Source organism: Panthera uncia (genome assembly GCF_023721935.1).
Source record: "Panthera uncia isolate 11264 chromosome A3 unlocalized genomic scaffold, Puncia_PCG_1.0 HiC_scaffold_11, whole genome shotgun sequence".
NCBI classification, from domain to species: Eukaryota; Metazoa; Chordata; class Mammalia; order Carnivora; family Felidae; genus Panthera; species Panthera uncia.
In genome coordinates, this window is record NW_026057578.1 from 85,906,014 (window position 1) to 85,927,472 (window position 21,459).

The 21,459-nt window shown below is 49.7% G+C and overlaps 1 protein-coding gene across 8 annotated transcripts in view; it reads left to right on the forward strand.

The window, feature by feature from the left end:
* DYSF (dysferlin) overlaps window positions 1-21,459 on the forward strand; it is a 224,604-nt gene that overhangs the window by 84,320 nt on the left and 118,825 nt on the right. For all 8 annotated transcript variants that reach the window (XM_049651675.1, XM_049651676.1, XM_049651678.1 and 5 more), the window contains 8 exons: window positions 1,453-1,521; window positions 2,116-2,159; window positions 5,606-5,688; window positions 14,763-14,878; window positions 15,391-15,504; window positions 16,958-17,135; window positions 17,698-17,822; window positions 19,685-19,791. In XM_049651675.1, the coding sequence (XP_049507632.1) occupies window positions 1,453-1,521; window positions 2,116-2,159; window positions 5,606-5,688; window positions 14,763-14,878; window positions 15,391-15,504; window positions 16,958-17,135; window positions 17,698-17,822; window positions 19,685-19,791 (836 nt within the window). The remainder of the gene's footprint in view (window positions 1-1,452; window positions 1,522-2,115; window positions 2,160-5,605; window positions 5,689-14,762; window positions 14,879-15,390; window positions 15,505-16,957; window positions 17,136-17,697; window positions 17,823-19,684; window positions 19,792-21,459) is intronic.

Here is a 21,459-nt window from a genome sequence, read left to right on the forward strand (position 1 = left end):
CATTACATATGTCATTCTGCACGTATGCAAGTATTTCTGTATGATGAATGTCTAGAGGTAGAACTGGTAGGTTAAAGGGTTTTTACACTTGCAATTTGGATGGATAGTGGCCAGTTGCCCTCTAGAGGGTTGAGATATTTTTTTCTTCCGCCAGCACAATATGAGAAAGGAGTCTCCCCATACCCTTGCCACCAGAGGGCTGTCGGATTTTAGAGTTTTATGAATCTGATGGGTGACAAATGGTGTCTTGGTTTTATTTGTGTTTCTTTTCTTATGAGGGAGGTTGAGTATCTTTCCATGTGTTTAACCCTTTGAACTTTCATTCACCCTCTGCCCGTGAAATTGTCGGTCTCTTTTCTTTCCTTACTCCTTTCTTTGCTGACACAAGGGGCAAATCCTGGCACCCATCCTTGCCTCCAAGCTTTGCCTGGGCTATTCTCACAGGGAGGCAGGGAGGGTGGGGACAGGGGCTGACTTTGGGTGGATCAGGGGTGGAGACAAAGTCCTGACCTTCATGGAAGCTGTACCCTCATTTAATGGAAGAATGGAAGCCCCTGATCAGATGTTCATTAAGTGAGATAATGCACATAAATGCTTGGCACAGTGCAGGGCCCGCAGTAAACGCTCTGAGAAAGGCTGTAGGACATGCAAACCTACCAGGATCTATGTATCTGAAATAGATTACCTGCTGTCCCTGTGCAGGGACGTGATTCCCCGGAGCTGGCTATGGGGTGTGGCACCTCCCAGGGCATTCTTAGCACATGTAGAGCACACAAGTCACTGGTTTGGATCTGGATTCCACCTCTGCCAGTTTTCTTGATTGTGGAAAGCCCAGTCTTAAGAGCAGGGCTGATCTGAGGCAGACTGTGGCTTATGGGGTTTTTGTGTTCGCTGCATTCTTCTCTCATTCTCAGATGCTGGTGCCTGGCCCTCAAGCCCTGGCCCTCTAGCTCCCCTTTCCCCTTCTCCTCCACTTCCTTCCCCCATCTTCAATCTCTTAGGGCTCACGGTGTTCCAAAGGGGCAGGTGGTCTGGGCTGACTGGTAGAGGTTAGTGTGTTTAGCTGTAGGACCCCTGGGAAAGCCAGTCTAGACTCAGGGCCCCCACACTAAGGTCATGGACATATGGGAGTTGGGGCAGGAGGATTTCCAGTCAAAGGTGGGAGATAAGGGTAGAAGGGCCGTGGAATTCAGGCAATCTGTCACCCCACCCCCACCCCATCCGCGCACCCTCTTGCTACCCCACCCCATACTCTCCAGCTCTGGATCTGATTTACCATTGAGCTTTGTCTCTGCAAATTCCTTGTGTCTGAGCCTTTAAGGTCCCTAGGATCTTCTGCCCAGCCTGAAGGGTGGCCAACATGGTAGAGAGCAGCCCTGGCTGGTGAGGTGGCCTCCCAAGGAGATCATAGTTCCCTTGGAGCTCCATCCACCTGTCCTCTTTGTCTTCTAGCTCTGCAGCAAGATCCTGGAGAAGACAGCCAACCCTCAGTGGAACCAGAGCATCACCCTGCCTGCCATGGTAAGCCTTGCCTCCTCGGGCCCATCCCAGCAGACCCTGGGCTCCTGGCCTCCCCAGCATCCTGCTTATATCCTGGACTTCTCCTTCTCCTCCACTTCCTGCTTCTTCTTCTTCTTCTTCTTCTTCTTCTTCTTCTTCTTCGTCTGCTTCTGCTGCTGCTTCTACTTCTTCTATTTCTTCTTCTTCTGCTTCTCCTCCTCCTCCTCCTTCTTCTTATATGTTTATTTATTTATTTTTGAGAGACAGAGAGAGAGTGAAAGCAGGGGAGGGGCAGAAGGAGAGGGAGAGTGAGAATCCCAAGCAGGTTCCATGCCCAGCGCAGAGCCCTACGCGGGGCTTGATCTCACAACTGTGAGATCATGACCTGAGTGGAAATCAAGAGTCAGATGCTTAACTGACTGAGCCACCCAGATGCCCACCCCCTTTTATAAAAAATATTTTATTTTTAAGTAATCTCTATACCCAATATGGGGCTTGAACTCACAACCCCGAGATCAAGAGTTGCATGCTCTACTGACTGAACTAGCCAGGCTCCCCTGGACTTCCCCTTCTTTAAAAGGATCCCACTCCACCATGTCTCTCTTCCCTCCTCAGTTTCCCTCTATGTGTGAAAAAATGAGGATTCGCGTCATAGACTGGTGAGTGCTGAGTCTTGGAGTCTTTGGGGTGACTATTGTCAGGGTTCACTGGGTCCTTCAGTTTTCCTCAGTTGAGAACACATAGTGGAAGAGTCTTTTTCAGGTAAGGGAGTTTCCTCTGCTGGGAGGCCAGAGAAGGAGAGGTCGTGGGCTGTTCTTGGGAAGCTTACTCACAGCCCTACTCCAAGGTACAGAGGGCAGCCAGGTAGAGCAGAGAGATCTCCAGAAGCCTGAGATCCCCTAGGGCAGGGGGTTATCAGGAAGACTTCCTGGAGGAGGTAGGATTTTGATAAGTCCAGGGTGAAGGCATTCCAGTGCAAAGAGGATAATAAGCAAAGGCAAGGAAGCTGGAAAGAGTAGGGTTTCTGGGAGGATGGGCTGTGACCCGGCTCCCCCCCGCCCCCCACCCCATGCCCGCTGTGGGCTGTTAATGTGGAATGAGCACTTACTGTGTGCCAGGTCCTGTGCCCAGCAAGTATTTTACATGCGTGACATCATGTGATCCTCAGCTCGATTCCTGGTTACTTTATAGATGAGGGGGTGATCTATCTAAAGTGACAGCTGGGAAGCAGCTGAGGCTGGGATCGAACCCAAGCCTGCTGCTCCCAAAGCCTGTGTTCTTAACCACTGGGCTCTCTGCTTCCCACTGTGTTAAGGTGATCTCTGTCACACCTGGAGGGCTATTAGGGGTCCACATGCATGAGCTCTGGGACCTTCCAGACATGAGGCTTTCCAAAAAGAGAGTTGTCCTCTTTCTGCCCCCAAAAAGTCTTGGCCGTGCGGTTCCCAGCGTGTTCTCCTTTGGTCTCAGGCCATGGTACCCCCAGCCAGGAGGGTAATGAGAGACCGAGGAAAACCCCCAGGCCACAGAACCATTAAAGTGTGCGCCAGTTCCCTAGGCCTAGAGAAAACAGCTTGTGGGAATTAGAGAGGAAAGCAGCAGCCAGGAGGGCCAGGAGGGAGAGGCCTCTAGGGCCCTGACCGCAGGTATGTTCCGTGGGCAAGCGGTCTTGGGGAGAGATGTGCTTCATGTCCCCAGAACCACCTCTGTATCTCCGCTCACAATGTGTGTGCGCACCTGAGTGTGTTGTGGTGACAGGGGCTGATTGGCTGTACGTGTCTGTGTGTGTCTGTGCCTGTGGACTCTTGTGTGCATGTGCGCATGGGTGTGGTTGTGTTGTGTGTGGTGGGTGGGCCTTGCCGGGGTCCGTGTGAGCTGTGTCGAAGGCATCAGCATACTGTACAATCCAAACACATTACGGAATCCGGTGGTTGCATCTCTGGTTTGGGTTGAAGCGGCATTTTTATTGTGAGTCTATTTTCAGACTTGCTGTATTTTCCAAAAGCAACCCCAAGCCCCAAAACCCAACTCTTGGCCAGAAAGTGTTCTGCTGCTGCAAGTTCCTGTCCAGAAAAGTGCTTTCTTCCCAGAAAACTCAGATAAACTTTTGTTATCACCTGAGCCCTGGAAATATGATATGGTCCACATGGCCTTTTCCTTGTAACTTAATCTTCTGTTCAATCCTTTCATGTTTTCTTTTTTGTTAAAGAACAAAAATTCAAGAAGTTCCTTCTACCCCATAAAAACGGAATCTGTCTCCATTCTCACACAGTTCAGATAAGACCAGAGGTCAGAAATTTCATTCTCCTCTCTAAGTGCTGGTCTTTCCCAGGGGCCAGTCATGAAGGCAGTTGCCAGTTATCTGCTGTTGATGATCTCACTGTAAGATGTGTCAGGAAGTTCTTACTTCCCAGGGCTTATCACCATCCTTCATCAGGAAAAATGATGAAGATCTCTGCTGACAATCCATTCTTGTTGGTTAGTCCCCACCCGGGTGGAAAACTTTAAAATCAAAGCTTAATCACCAATCTGGGAAGTGCAAAGAGGAAGGAAAGGAGCAGTAGAGATCAGGTATCTGATGGGTATAGCATTGAAAAGAGAAATAGAATAATAGCCTTGCCCAAGCGTGTCTTTCACAGTGGGGCTTGGGTGTGTCATTTTCTGAAGCTGCCTATGGCCTAGGTACCCATAGGAGGGAGAGAGAGCCTACAGGGCTCCAAGGAACATGGATCCCGGGAAATTTCAGGAAGGAGATAGGTCTTGCCCAGTCCAGCATTTCTCAACTTAGCACTATGGCGTTTTGGGCCAAAAAATTCCTTACTGGACAAGACTGTCCTATGCATTGTAAGGTGTTTGGTGGCAACCATGGCATCTCTCTCTTGCTCCCTGTCCCCATTCAAAACTATCTCCAGGCCTTGCTAAATGTCCCTGGGGGTCGAAATCACTGGATTGAGGACTCTTGGTCTAGCCTGACAAGGATTGCAGTGGGTGACTGCAATCAAAGCTCTGCTTCCCATGTCAGGTGTATCTGGCTCAAATCCTAGTTTTGCCATGTTGGCAACCTCAGTTTCCTCATTGAGATCCTCATGAGTACTTGCCTCATGGGACTGAGTGAGGGTTCGAGCTAATTCATATGACGATGTTAGCACAATGTTTGACTTTCAGTAGGTGCTTGATAAATGCCAGCTATTCTCTATGTTATTGTCAAGGGGGCAGGGGTGGGACCCAGAGGGAGGGTCTGCATGGGATGTTGTTGGCTAATGGACTCGTTATAGTCAGTCTGCTCAAACTCCTACCTGTAGTCCCCCATGCTGGTTAGGGAAGGGAGAAGCCTTCCTCCGAGGAAGCAGGACAGGGACAGGCTCCCGTGCATGTGCCATGGCAGGAGCACTGGATCAGGAGTCAGGACACCAGGGTTTCAGTTCTGGCTCTGCCCCTCCCTCCCAGGCTGACCTTGGGCAAGGACCTTCCACCTCTGAGCCTCAATTTTCTCATCTGTGCAATGGAGAGGATAATAAACGTACTAGTTCTTCAAGGCTGTTGAGAGGATCCTTTGAGATAAAGGAGGTTGAAAGTGCCTCGTCACATATAAAGTCAGATACAAAAAGTAATCCTGCATGAGCTAATATAAGCTAATTTAATATAAGCTAATATAAACTAATTTAAGACTGTGGCCTTGGAGATAGCTTCTTCTTGGGATGCCCCATTTTCTCCTGGCCTGGATATTTCCTGAGCTTCTAGAACCTTGCTCAACCTGGGTCTGGGGGTCTGGTTCCCAGAGCAGCCTCCTGCTCTCCTGCCCTCCCTCCTGCCTCTGGCCTCTTTCCTTTCAACCTGCAGATGTCTCCCCAGACATCCAGGCTGGCAGCCCAGTGTTGGTTGGCTGATGGGATGCTGGTGGTTGGCCAGATGGACTAGTTCCCTCAGAGGAGTCTTGAGCAACACTTCCTTTCCAGTCTCTTCTTCCCTAGGATTACCAGGCCTCAGTAACATATCCAGTATGAAGACTGAGACCCATAAAGATGTATAACCCTCTCCTTCCTGGGTGGGCTGTGGCGTGCAGTCCCCCTCCTGTGTTCAGGCCCTCTCTGCCCTCTTATTCTAGGGACCGCCTCACCCACAATGACATCGTGGCCACCACCTACCTGAGTATGTCGAAAATCTCTGCCCCTGGAGGAGAAATAGAAGGTAAGTTTCCCTCCCTTGTTCTGTCCTCTGGTCCTCCACACTCTCCCCTGATCTACCCCTACCTGTCTTATACCTGTAGTTTTGAGAGTGCAGAAAAGGGAATATTAATTATGAGGCCTTTGCAGCCCATTTGTCATGAAGAAGGGCTGTGGCCAATGAGAAAGATGGCCTCACAGACACTTAGGATTCTCTACACCTCGGCGAGTGGGATACACCACTGAATGGTATAGAGAGGATAATTCCCTCCTGCCGATAACACGGGCGGCTGCGGCCATTCTGTGCATCAGGTTCTGTGTTGGCCAACTGTGTTCTAGGAGTTTCTATTTCGAAATAGCTTTAATTGGTCAGTGAAAAAGTAGGCCATGATCATTTTGTAAAATTTAAAAAATAATTAATGAAGAAGAATATAAAATTTGCCCATAAAATTACCCATATGCTTACCCCCCAGATAAGAGCTAATTATTAATATTCTGGGAGTTTTTTTTGTGTGTGTATGCATATGTACATGAATGTGTCTGTATGTATACCCAGGTGTGTGTGCATTAAAAACTGTTTTGAAACAACTATTTTGAAAACTGCTTTTTGTCACTTGGCAATATAACATAGATGTTTATTCATGTTATTAAATATTGTACAATAGCATTTTAAATGAATACCCATTTTCCACTGTGTGAATGTATCTTAATTCACATTAACTAGTTAATGATGAATATTCAGGTTTTCTAATTTTTCTACATTATAAAAAACTAATTTTATATTGAATATTTTTGTAGATGAATCTTTTATACAATTCATGATTTTTTTTGGATGAATACCTAGAAGTGGAGTTGCTGTATCAAAGGATTTGTAAATTTTTTGAAAAGCTTATTTATTTATTAGAGAGAGAGTGTGTGTGTGTGAGCAGGGGAGGGATAGAGAGAGAGGGAGGGAGACAGAGAGAGAAAGAGAGAAAGAGAGAGAGAGAGAGAGAGAGAGAGAGAGAGAGAATATCCCAAGCAGGCTCCATGCTGTCAGCACAGAGCCCAACATGGGGCTCAATCACACGAACTGTGAGATCATGACCTGAGCCAAAATCAAGAGTTGGACCCTTAACCAGCTGAGCCACCCAGGTGTCCCAGGATTTGTACATTTTAAAGGTTTTCCTATATATCAAAATTGCCCTTCAAAAGACTGAACTAATGTACCCTCTAATCACTCACATAAGCTTATTTTGCTCTACTTTCACCAACACAGGTTAAAATAATGTTAAAAAAGAGCTTTGTTAATTGATGGCTGAATTTCATCGTTGTCTTAATCTTCATTTCATCAATAGATGGTTAAGTTGATGAATGCAAGTTTAAAAATATTTTAATAGTTGTTTTATATTTACATATTACTTATGTATTTATTATGTATTTTATTCTATTATAAATTGCCTATTCATTGTCTTGGTTCATATTTCTGATAGTATGTTTGTTTTTTTCTCACTGTTTTGTAAGAGTTCTGTATATATATGGGTGTTAACTTTTCCCCTGTTGTATATGTGGTAAATAATTCTTGTCTGTTTTATTTTACCATGTAATAGAATTTGATGTGTAGATATTTAAAATTCTTATGTAGCTAAATCTGTTAACCTTTTCCTTAGCAAATAAGGCAAGGATCTAACATTACTTATTTCACAGTTGTTCTTTGGTAATACCAACACTGTATATTAAATAATTTTTTCTCTATATTTTGAAATGCCACCTTTATCCACTACCAAATTCTTAAATGTGTTCTTGGGCCTGTTTCTTGATTTTCTATTATCTTTAATTGGTATGTCTGCTTGTTATTTCTTAGGTTTTGGTATCTGGGTTATGCTGGCTCTATAAAATTAATTGGAAAGATTTAAAGTCTTTTCTAACATCTGGAGAAGTTTATATAACATAAGAATATAGTCTTTTGAGGGTTTGAAAGAATTCACCCATAAAACCAGATGGGCTAGGTGCCCTTTGTGAGTGGGTATAGTACTTGCTCTTTAAAAACTTTTCAGTTTCTCCTGTGACCATTGTTATTTTTAGCTTCTTACTTTTACTATAGTCAATTTTGATAATTTTTTTCCATAGAAAAGTGTTCACTATGTCGAACTCTTCTAATTTATTTACATAGTGTTGTATAGAGCAATCTTTTATAATTTAAACAATTCTCTCTACCTATGGTGTTTTCCCTTTTCTTATTTCTAATGTTATGTGTTTGAGTTTTCTTTCTTTTTTTCTTGGTTAGCTTTGTTACAAGTACCCTACCCCCGAACTTTGTTTCAAAGAATCAACTTTTGGATTTATTTATCAATTCTAATGTTTTTTCTTAATTTTCTAATTTTTTCTTTTTAAATTTTGTCTTCTCTCATCTTTTTACTATTTAACTCTCTTCAGCTTATTTTGTTGTTTCCTTTTAAAACTTTCTAATTAACTTCTTGTGCTTATTTTCAAAATCTCTTATCTACATAATGATATGGTTTTTGTCCCATATGTCATGCTTAGGAAGGCCTTCAGCAAACCCCAAGGTTATATTTAACTCTATTTTTAATTTTTTTTTACATTTAAATATTTAGTCTATTTTGCATTTATTCAGGTGCACTTTCTGAGAGCAGCCTGATTTGATTTTTCTAACTAGATGCTGCTTGTAGGAACACATCTTTTTTTCTTACAGTTAAGTTACTTTGATCTAGCCAAGTGCGGGACTCTTTTCAGTGAATTTTATCTGAGTCGTGGTGAATTCTTAAATCTGAGTTGAAGAGGAATTTATTCTAACATTGGAACAGGAGCAGCTGAAAGCAGGGTGGGGTAGGGAATAAGAGCAGGAACTCTGGAACCAGGCAGCTTGGGTCCCAATTCTGCTTCTTTGTAGCTGAGTGAGTCCCTCCTCCCCTCTCGCCAGGCGGGGCCTCATAAGGCTATTGTAAAGATCCAGTGAGATTATAAATGTAACATTCTTAGAGTGTCTGGTATGCATGAAAACCTAAAGTAAAGTAACTTTGCTGTGTAGTATCATTATTATTGGCTTTCTGCATCACTAATCTGATCTTTCTCCACTGTACCAGTTCTCCTTACTGCTTTCCATGTAGTTTAAAATTGGCCATCGCATTTTGAGTTTTCTTGTCCCGCCTCCGTTCCCCTCTGTCATTCCTTTTATATTTTTCATTTTCTTTTTGGTCGGTTCTCTCCCAAAAGTTTTGTTTTGCTTCACAACACCTATGTCTTCTTGCACTCTGTTGAGAATTCCAAATCATTTCTGGAGACCTTCAGGTGAATGCTGTCTGGAAACTTGCAGATGCTGCTTCTCTACCTTGGTCAGCACTCTGTGATTCTTCCTTTCTCCTTTATTCACTCTCTGGCAAGACCTGGTCAGTGCTGGTGCCTTTCTACAGACAGGGTGCATTGTTCTCTGTCCATTCACCTTGACAAATCTTTACCTGGAACACAGGTTAATGTGTCCAGTTTCTGGAAGATTCCATCTGGTACTCTTAAAGTTGAGCAATCCCTTTCTTATACATTTTCTGAAACATTAAAAAAAATCACCTTTTAATTATAGAAAATTCAAACACACATGAAACTAAAGAATTGTGCAGTGAAATTCCAGGTGTCCTCAGGTAGCTTTAATATCCAATTGCTCTCTGCCATTCTGATTTCATCATTGGTACTTTTAATCGGTGGAACACATAAAAACCGCCATCCATAAGACACTGCTGTGAGGGCCCTTCCCGCTCCAGCCCCCTACCCCCACTGACTGTGGAAACAATCATCCCACTTCTCTGATGCTGTTCAGATAATTTTTGAGAATGGCTATTTTGGATGTGCAGGTAGAAAGATTTGAGGGTCAGTGCATCATGAGGGTGGGGTGGAAGAGAGGGCATTCTGGACCCCTTGCAGATCGAAACTCCTGGTATGGAAGGAATCTTCTCCAGTTGTCTGATTGGTGCTGTCTCTGGCTTTAGAATCCAGGGGCAGACCCTCGTAGAAGCACAAAATGACCTTCTGACTGTTTCCTGATGACTACTATTTCATGAGGCTACACCTGTGCCTGCTATTGGCTGCCCGAGGGAGAGTTTAGATCCCTCTCCCCCCAATCAGTCTTCATTTCTGTTGGTGATGTTGGCCTTGATCTTTTTCAGGGTCACTATGAAGGTTTTAAAGGGAATGTGAGAAAGAGGTTTACTTGGCCACTAGATGGCGCTCAGGTCATGGGCAACCCTGCATGGGTCAGGGAGGCATTCCAAGGTGGGTTCAATCCTCTCCCGCAGATTGTTTTGGGAGTAAATGAGACTCTTCTTGCAACTAGCTAACCAGTTTTAAATGCGTTATTAAATAGCTTGATCTCTGAAACAATACAAGAGTTTAACTTACTGCTCAAAATAGAGCTGTTCTTCACAACTGCTCCAATGTCCCTTCTGGCAGAGGTGCGTCACTGAGACCCTGAAAGTTCGTATTTGCCTTGCTCCCCGCCCAGCTTCTCCCATTTGTCCTGAGGCCATCTCAGAACGTGTCACTCCAGTTTTCCTTTCAGCTGCTTGTGTTCTTTCTTCCCTTTAGGGGGTTCTATCACATCTGGGCGGTGCTCCACGCTGTTTTCTCCCTGCTCTCAATACCCCCACTAAACCAAACTGTAAAAACGCGTTGTTTCTCCATATTCCTCTGCCTTCGTGGTTCACCAGATTATCTGGCACAACCAGGAGTTTTTGTTTTCATGTTTTTGTTTTTATTTCCAGTGAGGACAGGACCTAACACTAGCCTCTTAAGCACTGCTGCCCACAAGTTTGCCTGGGCACACTTAAGTATTCCTTGGACCCTGTGCTCCAAAGCATTTAGTAAAAATTTTGTTTTCTAAAAAGGAGTGATTTCCTTAGAAGCTGCAGTTCTTCTTCTTCTTTTTTTTTTAAGAAGCTGCAGCTCTTTCGAAAGGTAACGGGCACATGAGGCCCGTGAAACTGACACAGACTCTTTTATAATTTTAAACGTACGAAAATCATCCTACATCGATGGCACTTGGGTCCTACAGTTTTTTCCACAGCTAAGAAATCCATAGAGTTTTTTGTTTTTGTTTTTGTTTTTTTCCTTTGGTCTCTGGAGCACAGATGATTTCCCAGCAGTTCTCGGCTTCTCCTCCTGTCTGGCACGGGCTGGTGTCAGGCAGCCAAACCGTGGGCGTGGGAGATTGCTGAGAGAAGGAGCTGGCAGGGCTGGTGGCAGGTAATGGCCTCGGCTTCTCCAGAAGAAGACGTGGGTGTCCCAGGGCACAGCTGTGCTGTGTGGCTCACCAGGCCGGGAGGGCCTGTCCTTGGTCTTCCCCCAGGTGAGGGAGTTGGGCTGCGTGGCTCAGGCCGCCAAACTGGGAGTGTTTGGGGCTTCTACAGCCACGGTTCCCTGGGCTCAGGGAAAACACGGCAAAACCCTTGGATTTTGGCAGAAGGGTGATGAGGACTAAATAGAAGCCTTGTCTTAGGTAGCTTCGCTGGTCACTCTGCCCTTGACTTTATGAGTTGCCTGCAGACGCAGAGGAGAGAACCTGGGATAGGTCTCCTTGGCACCTGGAGACCTAGGATTCTGTCCCCAAATTAAGAATTGTTAGTCTAAGTTGTCAGCAGGGCCATGTCTTACTAGGTGCCCAACACTGTGCCTGATGAGGTTTGTTGAATGAACGAACGAACGAAGAGATGAAGGAATTAATGAAAGGTGCCATTGGGAAATAGACTTCTCGGCAGCCACCGCTTGGTCCTCCTGGACACCAGAGGCATGTGTTGGTCAGATGGCTGGTGGGGATAGGGGGACCTCGGTGTCTAGGTGGGGCACCGGTTTACAGCCAGGATTCAGAGTCAGTCTGTGGATGTGAAGTGGAGTTTGCCCCTGCAAGAAGCACATGGCAGTCAGAACCATGACCTCGGCCCTCATTAGCCTGAGATAACTGGCCGGGTCTGTTTGTAATCATTTGAAAAGAGCTTAAAATGGAATCTGTTTCCTTCCGGTGGGTCCTGGCCGCGGCTCTCCTCGGGGCTGCAGCTGTACCCATGTGGGTCCTCTCCCTGTTGCTAAAAGCTCCCCTAAGACCAGAGGCCTGGCTCCTCCATGGAGGAAGACCTCTTCCTGTGGATATGGAAATGGCTGTGAATGATGGTTTCTGCAGCCCTCACTTCTGCCAGCCGGCATTCCTAGCTGAGGCCCGGCTGTAGAGAGCTGCGGGGCTGGGTCCCAGGGGCTCACCCTCCTGCTGCCTTCTGCACCAGGGGCTCAGCCTTGTCCTCGTATCTGGACTTCCATGCTCCCCTTCTCTCTTGTCTTCGCTCTTTCTCTGCTTCTATTCAGTCTTGCTTCATGATATTTTGCTCAACTCTTGGCTCTTAACTATAGCCACGAAGCTGTGGGAAAATAGGCATAGATATATATTTTAGGAGGAGACAAGGAGGCAAAGATGACCAACAAATGAAAATAATCAAAGATTTTACCACCATATCACAGGCTTGGTCATGCCCCCAGACCTGGTTATGCTTAGCTAGTTGGAGGAGGAAACAGGGAGGGTCAGAGGGCAGGAAGAGGCTAAAATCAGAGAGGACCATGGAAGGAGACTGAAGGGCGCCCACTCCCTTGGGGGTGTCTTATATCTACCTCAGAAGTGAGGGACAGATTCTAAGAGCCCAGAAGGGTGCTAGAACATCTCCTTCCTTGCTTCTCTCATTTCTGGAGACCCCTTACCAGAATACAGGGGCATGTCCCAGGGTGTAGAACCTTCAGCTGATGGGCAGGGCCTGGCACCGTGCTTCACTTGGAGTGGTGGGTGCCGGAAGCAAGATGCCAGTGCCTGCAGTTGTGAAAATGCAACATGGTGCTCTTGCTGGCAATACTGAAAATGGCCACTAGATGGAGATGTCGTACCTTGAAATGCCATTGCTCAGGGACCTTGCTCCCAATTGTTAACCTGCCTGTTAGGTGGAGTGCTGGGTATGCCTCACTGCCTTTCATGTTCCCCCCACCTTTCTTTGTGTCTGTGCTTTCTTTCTCTCACTTATTTGGCTATAATACAGGGGGAAAAAAAGCACAATTTCTTTTCTGTGTTGTTACTTGAACGTATTGAGTCAAGTTTCAGGTCCCATTTTCAACTGGCAAACAGAACACTCAGACATAGGTAGGCAGACACCGGTGGGGAGGGACCTGGAGGCTCATCTTGCTGCTGGGGGCTGTGTCTGGCTGGGGGTGGTGGTGCAGTAATGACTTAATTTGTGATAAATTCACAGGTGGGAGGGGGTTGGGGCCTTGGGCCACATCTATTTCCCACACAGGAGCCGTCTTTCCATCTGTCTGTCTGCCAGCTCTCCATCCACATGCCTGTTCATGTAACCGATCCTCCCAGTCATGTCCATCTTAACCCCTTTTCCATTTCTTTATGCTTTAGAGGAGCCTGCAGGTGTGGTCAAGCCTTCTCCAGCCATGGACCGTATGTGCTTTCCTGGGGATGGCAAGGGGGTGGGCTGCGGGTTTTTAGCTGGAGGCCAGAGGGTGCTGGTTGCTGGGGATTATTTGATTTGCTTGAGATGGGACTGAGGTACACCACCACGGTCCCTGAGCTTACCTTTGGCTGTTACTTCTGTACCGCGGTTGAATATGAAAATCGCTTGGAATGCTTTAAAGACAATTCCCCATGCAACCCCTTCCTGAATCTGCTAGGCTCCAGCTCAGGCTCAAATGAGTCCACTCTTGCAGGCAGGGAGGGGGTGGGGCAGGGCCCTGGGCAAGGCATCTTGGGGACCAGGAGGAGGCCAGGGTAAGTGGAAAACTCTTGAAGTTGGAGTTTACAGGGTAAATCATAATGGAGATGATTAGTACAAATAATTAGTAAAGCTCATGTTAGTTTCCTTAGCCTGGGCCTCCACCTCTGTCCCAAATGCCAGAGCCCTGTCTGTGCTGGGGACTGGAGGGAGAATGGTGACAGGCGCACGGCAGCTGGCTCTGTGGGGAGGCATGCTCCTGCGCTCAAGCTCTATCCCTGCCCACCCCACTTTACCCCAGGGTCTTGGCACTCAGTGGGACTTGGGCTTCACAGCTCCTGTCCTTAGGTCTGGCTCAAGCATTTTCTTGCTGAGGCCATTTATTTTGTACCTTCCTTGCCCCATCCTTGCTCATAAGGATTGGGTCATCCCAGATGACTCCTGCTCGCAGGCCCACTTCCCATTGTTGGCATTCTGGAAACAGCCTCTCCCCCCTTGTTTTGGAAGAGACACCTTGGCTTTTCCGGGTTCTCAGAATATTGTCCAGTGACGTCCTGTCCTGGGAAACTTGACCATTGACTGGAAAATCATGCCATAACAACAGAGAGCCTCTGAGGAGACAGTGATGTAGAGAAAAGGTTTCCCTCATCACTGGTGGGATTCTCCTTTGCACTGTCCTCCAACCTGTTCCACTGAAAGGTGGTACTTTGTACAATGTGGGGAGGAAGACAGAATGCTGGAGTGAGTCAGAGCTGTTGGGTGATCTGTCTCGACTTCGTAATGACGTGTTGGGTATGGGGGACACATGCCAGAGGAGTGCCCTGTGGATTGGGACATCTAGCCAGGTTCCCCCCCACCTCCGGCTTCCTGGGTGATGGCTTCTCTGGTCACTAGACTCTTGGGCCTCCTTTATGTGTCCCCACACTCCTGTGAAAGAGGGAGTGGGGATGCAGGCTGGGGTGTGGCCTGAGAGGGGCAGGACAGCGAAGGGCCCTGGGCCCCAGCTTTGCGTGCTGGCTTTGGGGTTAGACCAAAGTGCATGGGATTTGAGGTTAGACCATTCTGGGCTGTGCCACTTTGTAGTGATGTGTTCCTTTGCATCTCTGAGCCTCAGTTTCCTCATCTGTAAAATGAGATAATAAAAGTAATAACCATCTCCACATCTCAGCATAGTGGTGAGAATTAAAGGGCCTATGGGAGACAATGGTCAGTGTCATGATTCTTTATACACTTACGGGGGTTGCATCCTCTGCATGTTCAGGGAACTCAGGGCCAGGGATGGGCTCAGGCCTGAGGTTGACTGGGCTGAGGACTAGAAAGCCACACCGGGCTGGCTCTTCTGATCCTCACCTATGTCTCCCAGTGGACGACCATCTGGGCTTCCTCCCCACCTTTGGGCCCTGCTATGTCAACCTCTATGGCAGCCCCAGGGAGTTCACTGGCTTCCCGGACCCCTACGCAGAACTGAACATGAGCAAGGTGAGCCAGCACCCCCACAAACCCACATCCCCAGGCCTGCATGCGGGGCTCTCCCAGCCTGGGCTGCGTCTGCTCCAGTCTGGACTCCAAGAGCCCGATGGGAGCCCAGGGCCAGAGAGCGTCCCCTCAGAGAACCCTCTTTCCACCTGGCCCCCTCCTGGCTTCTACTTCCTTCTTACTCCCCTCCCTTTTGCTTTCCCTTCAGGGCCAACCTAACAGCCCCCCCTCCCCTGCCACCTTTTTCCTGGTCCCCCTGAGGGACCCAGGCCTTATCTGTCTCAGGTTTCATCCTTCCCTGGCTGGGTTGGAGTCTGGTACTGACCATCTGGGTGGCTTGTCATGTCCCCTGAACTCTCTGGGCCACCGTTTCCTTATCTGCAGAGTGATGGGGGTAGCCCAGGGCCTTCCTGGTTGTCTGGGAGATGAGCCTGGGACAGATCAGGCCCCTTTCCTTCCTCTCCTCCCCTCCACCGCCCCCTTCTCTGCTTCTGGTGACCAACCTGCCCTCTTAGGGGGAAGGTGTGGCCTACCGAGGTCGGGTTCTGCTCTCCCTGGAGACCAAGCTGGTGGAGCACAGCGAGCAGAAGGTGGAGGACCTCCCTGCGGATGACATCCTTCGGGTGGAGGTGAGGGGTGTGGCTCTGGAAGAAGCGAAGGAGATGGCGACCAAATGGGGCTGGCTTCTATTGTCATGGTGGAGGAGGGCTCAGCTGTACCCACAGTCTGTTCCTTCACCCCTCTGGGCCTCAGTACCTAAGCAGTGAAATGGGAGTAACCCCACAGCTATCCTACCTTCCTGAGGGATATTCAGAGGCTCAAAGAAAATAAATGAAAATATTTTAAAAGTCTAGAGCTTGATGCAAAATGAGAAGTGTGTTTTATAACAATAATGTAAAGATAGCTAACGCTTATTAATCACTCACCGTATGTCAAACGCTACGCTAGTGACATTTGATGGCACTGAGTCCTCCCAGCACCTGTGAAGTGGCTGCTGTTAGTATCTCCATTTTACAGTTGAGGAAACGGAGGCTTAAATGTACCAGAGCAGCAAGCGGTAGAGCTGAGCCTTGTGTCCAGGAGGCAGCTGTATGGGGTCTGTGTGGTGTTTTAAGCTTTCAGACTCTGTAGTCGGAAAGCGCTGGTTTGAATCCTTCTGTATCAGTTTCCATATCAGTGAAGTTGGGGTAGTGATTATACTTAACCTCATAAGATTGTTGGGAGAATTAAATTAATTCAAGCCTGCATGCAGTGAGCAGTCAATAAGCGTTAGCTATTATTACTATGTACTTAGTTTTTAAATTTTTAAATTTATTTTGAAGGGGAGAGAGAGAGAGAGAGTGCGAACAGGGGAGGGCAGAGAGAGAGGGAGAAAGAGAATCCCAAGCTCTGTCAGTATGGAGCCTGACGCGGGGCTCAGTCTCATGAACCCTGAGATCATGACCTGAGCCGAAATCAAGAGTCAGATGCTCAACTGACTGAGCCACCCAGGCGCCCCTCTATTTACACGATTCAAAAACCCAGTTGTGTAACCATCTTCTCTCTGCCTTCCGTGAAGGGGATTGCAAAGTCATCTTGGGATGTGTGATTGAGTGCCTGCCATGTCCTCAGCCCTGTGCCTGATGCCCAGAGGGGACATTCGTCCCAAACACATGGCAGCTCGTGTGTAATGCAGGGCTGGATGGTGTGGTGGAGACTCTGAGTGGCATGGGCTGGGAGCTCTGGGCAGAGGCATGGTGGTTTAGACCCTTTGGCCCCTTTCGAGTGGCAGATGCAGGCGACCAGGCATCCCCGTGGTGGCGAGGCCACTGCTGCCGGTTTGGATTGAGGAGCAGCATGACCTTGGAGGATCAGACCTTATTAGAGGAACGGGGCCAAATACACAGGCCTGGAATGAGTTTGCTCAGTTAGTAACCAAATCTGGGCACTGTTGCTTAGCTGGACCATTCACCGCCCATCTGTCCAGCCAGGATTTATTGGGCGCCAGTCACCGCCAGGGCCTGCCAGACACGTGATGCCTCCCCACCCCAGTGTCTTCCTTCCTGCTCCTCATGACCCTTCGGCTGCCCTTTCTGTTCCCAGAAGTACCTCCGGAGGCGCAAGTATTCCCTGTTTGCTGCCTTCTACTCGGCCTCCATGCTCCAGGATGTTGATGATGCCATCCAGTTTGAGGTCAGCATTGGGAACTACGGTAACAAGTTCGACACGACCTGCCTGCCGCTGGCCTCCACCACCCAGTACAGCCGGGCGGTCTTTGACGGTGAGGCCAGAGGCTGTGCGCCCGGCTGGGACCCAGACCACAGAGCAGGGGCTGAACCCTCAATACTGTTTCTCACGGAAAGCTGCCGGAGGCCCACGCAAAGGCCCTGGCCCGTGCAAACCTATTTGGGGTGACTCCCAGCTCTGTCCCCCTGTGCTACCCCCCACTCCCCGCTCGCCTCCAGGCGGGTCCCTGTTGCCAGGGCCACAGATGGGGCTCCTAAAACTGGCTGTGGTCAGCATTGATCCTGACCTATGGCAGTAGTCAATTTCATGCTGGCTTGGTGTTGAGATTTTGGAGAGCGTGGGTTTCCCAGGGTCCTTCTAACAACCCCTTTGTTTGGATGAGCTAAAGAGCCCTAATGAGAGCAGCTGCTGTTGGTTCCGCACACGAAGGGAGCTCAGACTCCTTGTTTGAACCTTGGGGAATATGAACCACATGTGTATGTCCAAGGGAGTCCTCAGGGGGAAGGAGCAGGTGCCTGAATGTGTCCCACCCTGGGTCCCTTTCCTACCCACCCCTGTGCTCCTGGCTCAGTACCAGGCCCTTTGCATCCTTCCAGGGTGCCACTACTACTATTTGCCCTGGGGCAACGTGAAGCCCGTGGTGGTGCTGTCATCTTACTGGGAGGACATCAGCCACCGGGTCGAGGCTCAGAACCAGCTGCTCAGGATCGCTGACCGGCTGGTGAGTAGAAACTGCCTCACACCTGCACACACCCTTGTGCACGCCCCCTGTCCCCGTGGGGGCCTGTGGATCAGGGAGAGGGGAGTGAGAATGATCTGAGGAGCCCAGATTGAGGTAGGAGACGATGCAGAGAAGGAGCTGAGTGGAGCCAAGCTGAAGCAACAGTATGGAGCCTTGCACCCATTCATTCATTCATTCATTCACCAACTGCCTTTGACTCTGACCACATGCAGGGGTTTGTGCTGGAGGCTTGCAGCCACAAGGTAGACTTGAACAGGAATGCCTTCGGGAGTCAGTTTAGTGAAGGCAAGCGCAGGTTCACCCCACACCTCTCATACAGAGGTTCCAAACTGAAGTGCAGGTGACACTCTAGGAGAACCACGGGAATGGATGGGGGCTCAGAGGAGGGAAAGGGCCAAGGAGCATTGGGGGGCATTGCAGAGGCCGCGAGGAGATGGGAGGCAGGAGCCCTGTTAGGATGCCATTGAGGTAGTCCGGGAACAATGACGAGACGCCAGGCAGGAGGGACCTCAGGAGCAAAGCTGCAGGACTTGGGCTAGAAGGACTTGGTGGCTGGGGACTTGGAAAGGCAGGGAGAAGCAGTGTGTATGAGGTCAGGCAGTGAGTCCTGCTTTGGATGTGACCAGGGGGCCCTCTGGGGGTTTCCCTGTGGATGCTGAGAGCTGAGAGCCTGGCATTTGGCCAGAGAGTGGAGGACATCAAAGTGGACACAGGCGTAGAGGTCAAGGGCATGCAGCTGGTGATCCTGGTGGTGGCCCCAGGCTGTTTCTGTGCGTGCATGGAGGCTCATCCACAAGGAGGGTGGCCCATGGGAACCTCGGGGAAGCAGGTGCGGCCACGCTGCTGGAGCAAGCCGTGGGGCAGCGGGGTGGAGGGAGGGGGTTGCAGAGGCTTGGGCGTGTCTGTGGGTGTGGAGGTGAGCACAGTGAGGAGGATGGGGAGCAGTGTGGGGGGGCAATTGGGGTCTTGAAGGGGCAGGGAGGGGATACAGGCCTATGTGAAGGCATGGTGGCCAGCCTTCCTGAGACTGGCAGCTCTTGGGGAAGGAGGAGACCAGCCAGCGCCCAAGTTCTTCAGGGCTTGGTGTCCATGTTCTACAGGTCCAGACACCTTGGGGGTCAGCTGTTCTCCCACAAGACGCTCCCTGAGGGCCTGGACTGGGTGTCCTTCCCAAGGCCTGTCCTCAGAATGGCATGTGCTCAGGGAGGCTGACAGGTGGGGAGGGGACCTGAGAGGACTCAGGGGTGAGCCCTTGATCTGACAGGTATTCTGTGAGAGGTCTCTGTCTCACAACTCAGGGCTGAGGCCCGTGGAGATGACTGCAGAGGAACCCCAGGAGGAGATGGATGTGACCTGGGAGGGACTGGGCCGTGAGTTTGGAGAGGGAACTCCCTGCTATTGGAGGTTGTCTGAGTGTTCCTGAAGAAAGGGCGGGCAGATTGGGAAGGGATGGGCCCTTCCAGGTGGGGACTGGTGTGGACTCAGCAGGTCCCTCGGCTGTGAGTTATCAGACCAGCTTGAGGAGGCCCGGTGAGGAGCCAAATGCAGCAGAGTTCTGTGGGAGCTTGCACACGGCCTCAAGTCCCGTGACCAGGCCGGCGGCTGGGGTCCCAGGCTTGGGAATTTGGATCTGTTTGGTGTGGGGAGCCCCGGAAGGTTCTTGAGGCGAGACAGACTCTGGTTTGTTGGGTCTGGGCTCCGCCTTCTCTGCTCTACCTGTTCTCTCCTTTGGTTCAGGGTGACCGACTCAGATTTCGGTGACGGGGCCTAGGGGTTGGGGGTCTGGTGCGTACCTGCCACCCTGCAGTGCCACTCCCAACCCTCGCCTGCCTGTTCCGCAGGAAGCTGGCCTGGAGCAAGTCCACTTGGCCCTGAAGGCTCAGTGCAGCCCCGAGGACGTGGACTCCCTGTTGGCTCAGCTGATGGATGAGCTCATCTCCGACTGCAGGTAGGGGGTGCCTGGCACCCACGCGCCCCCCTCCCCTCCTGGCTCAGCCAGGCCCTTTCCCTAGGAGTGTTCGTGTGTGGCAGTGAGTGGCGCGGCACGTCTCCCCAGCCACGCTTGGCCAGCAGTCCAGCCTGTGCTGAGTCCAAAGGTGGTGGAGCCAGCGCGGGGAGTTGAAAAGGTGACATTTAGAGCAGGTCATAAATCTCCCTGCAGCAGCGGCAGCTGCGGGCCTGGGGCGGCCCGGCTCACCTGAATGGGGAGCATTGTGTCTCTGATCCCCGACCTCCTATTTCCCTGATGGAATCTCCAGGAGGAGCTGGCTGGTGGGGGTGACAGTGCCCCTCCTCCCCAAGGCCATGTCGGGGACCCCGGTTTCTATTTAACCTTCTATTGACACGGCTGATCGTCAGCTTCAGGAAAAGAGGGCTCTGGGGGTGATGGAAAGTGGGGGTGCTTAGAGGCCCAGCAGAAGGGGAAGCATCTCAGCCTCCCCTCCACTGCTGGGTGATTTGGGGCTCACCACCCACCTGCTCTGAGCCTCCCTTTCCTCATCTTCAACCACATATTAAGAATAACTGCTTATGATAGCATGTAAGCAAAATGCTTGGTCTTTTAGGAAGTATTTGATAAATGGTAGCTATAATTACTATTAAGAAAAAATTTCAGAAGACCTAGCTTCTTGTCCCTTTAACTGGCATTGTGGCTTTGGGCAGCTTCATTTCTCTGGACCTCCGTTTTCTCAGCTGTTAAATGGACTTAATGATAAACAGTTGTTTTTCTACTGTCTGCGGGGTTAAGTGTAAATGTATGAAACCGTATTCTGTGCCCCTCTCAATCTTCCATTCCCCTTCTGCTGAATGTCCGAGAAGTGCCTTCGCACTCAGAAATGGGTAACCGTGGCCGCCTGACACAGGGCCTTCTCGTCCTTTGTGCCCCAGTTGGGAAGTGCATCTTTATCAAACAAAACATTACCCCAGAGAAACTCCCCTGCCCCTCAATGGTGGAATTTCAGGCAGATCATTCACCCATTCCCTGAATCTTTCTGAAGCCTGCAGCTTCAGCCCTCCTGAGGTGACAGATGCAAAAGTGAGCAAATGACATACGTTGGGGAGTTAGAGGCGTGTGCCATAGGAGCTCAGAGCAGGTACATCAAGCTCAAGTTGAATTCAGGGAAGCTTTGTGGAGTAGGGGATGCCCCCAATGTGAGTTCTGAAGGAGGAGTGGGAGCCAGCCTTTGGAGAGGGGACTGTCCAGGTAAGGGTGCGGAAGCCTGAAATGCCTGCTTCCTCCCTGGAATGGCAGGGGAAGCTGAAACCCAAATGGGACAGACCCAGGGGTCCACCAAAGTGAGCTCGGCTCTGAGAGGCTTTGGGTGGGGCCACGGGGGTCCTCGTGGTTCAGATGCTCGCCCTGGCTATAGTGTGAGCCAGGGGGTTGGTGGGGTGGCGAGCGGACATTGGACGAAGATGTTACCCAAGCCAGGGACATGGGGAGGGATGGGGACAGAGGACAGAGAGAGACACAGGGCAGTGTGGACTCCTGAGGAGGCATCATAATGACAACAGCCTTGTCATGAATGCTTTTTGTGCTAGGATTCATACCTCTAGTAAGTGGCTGGGCCTGATTAGATATGGGGGCTCAAGGAAGGTCTAGAATGATTCCCCAGCT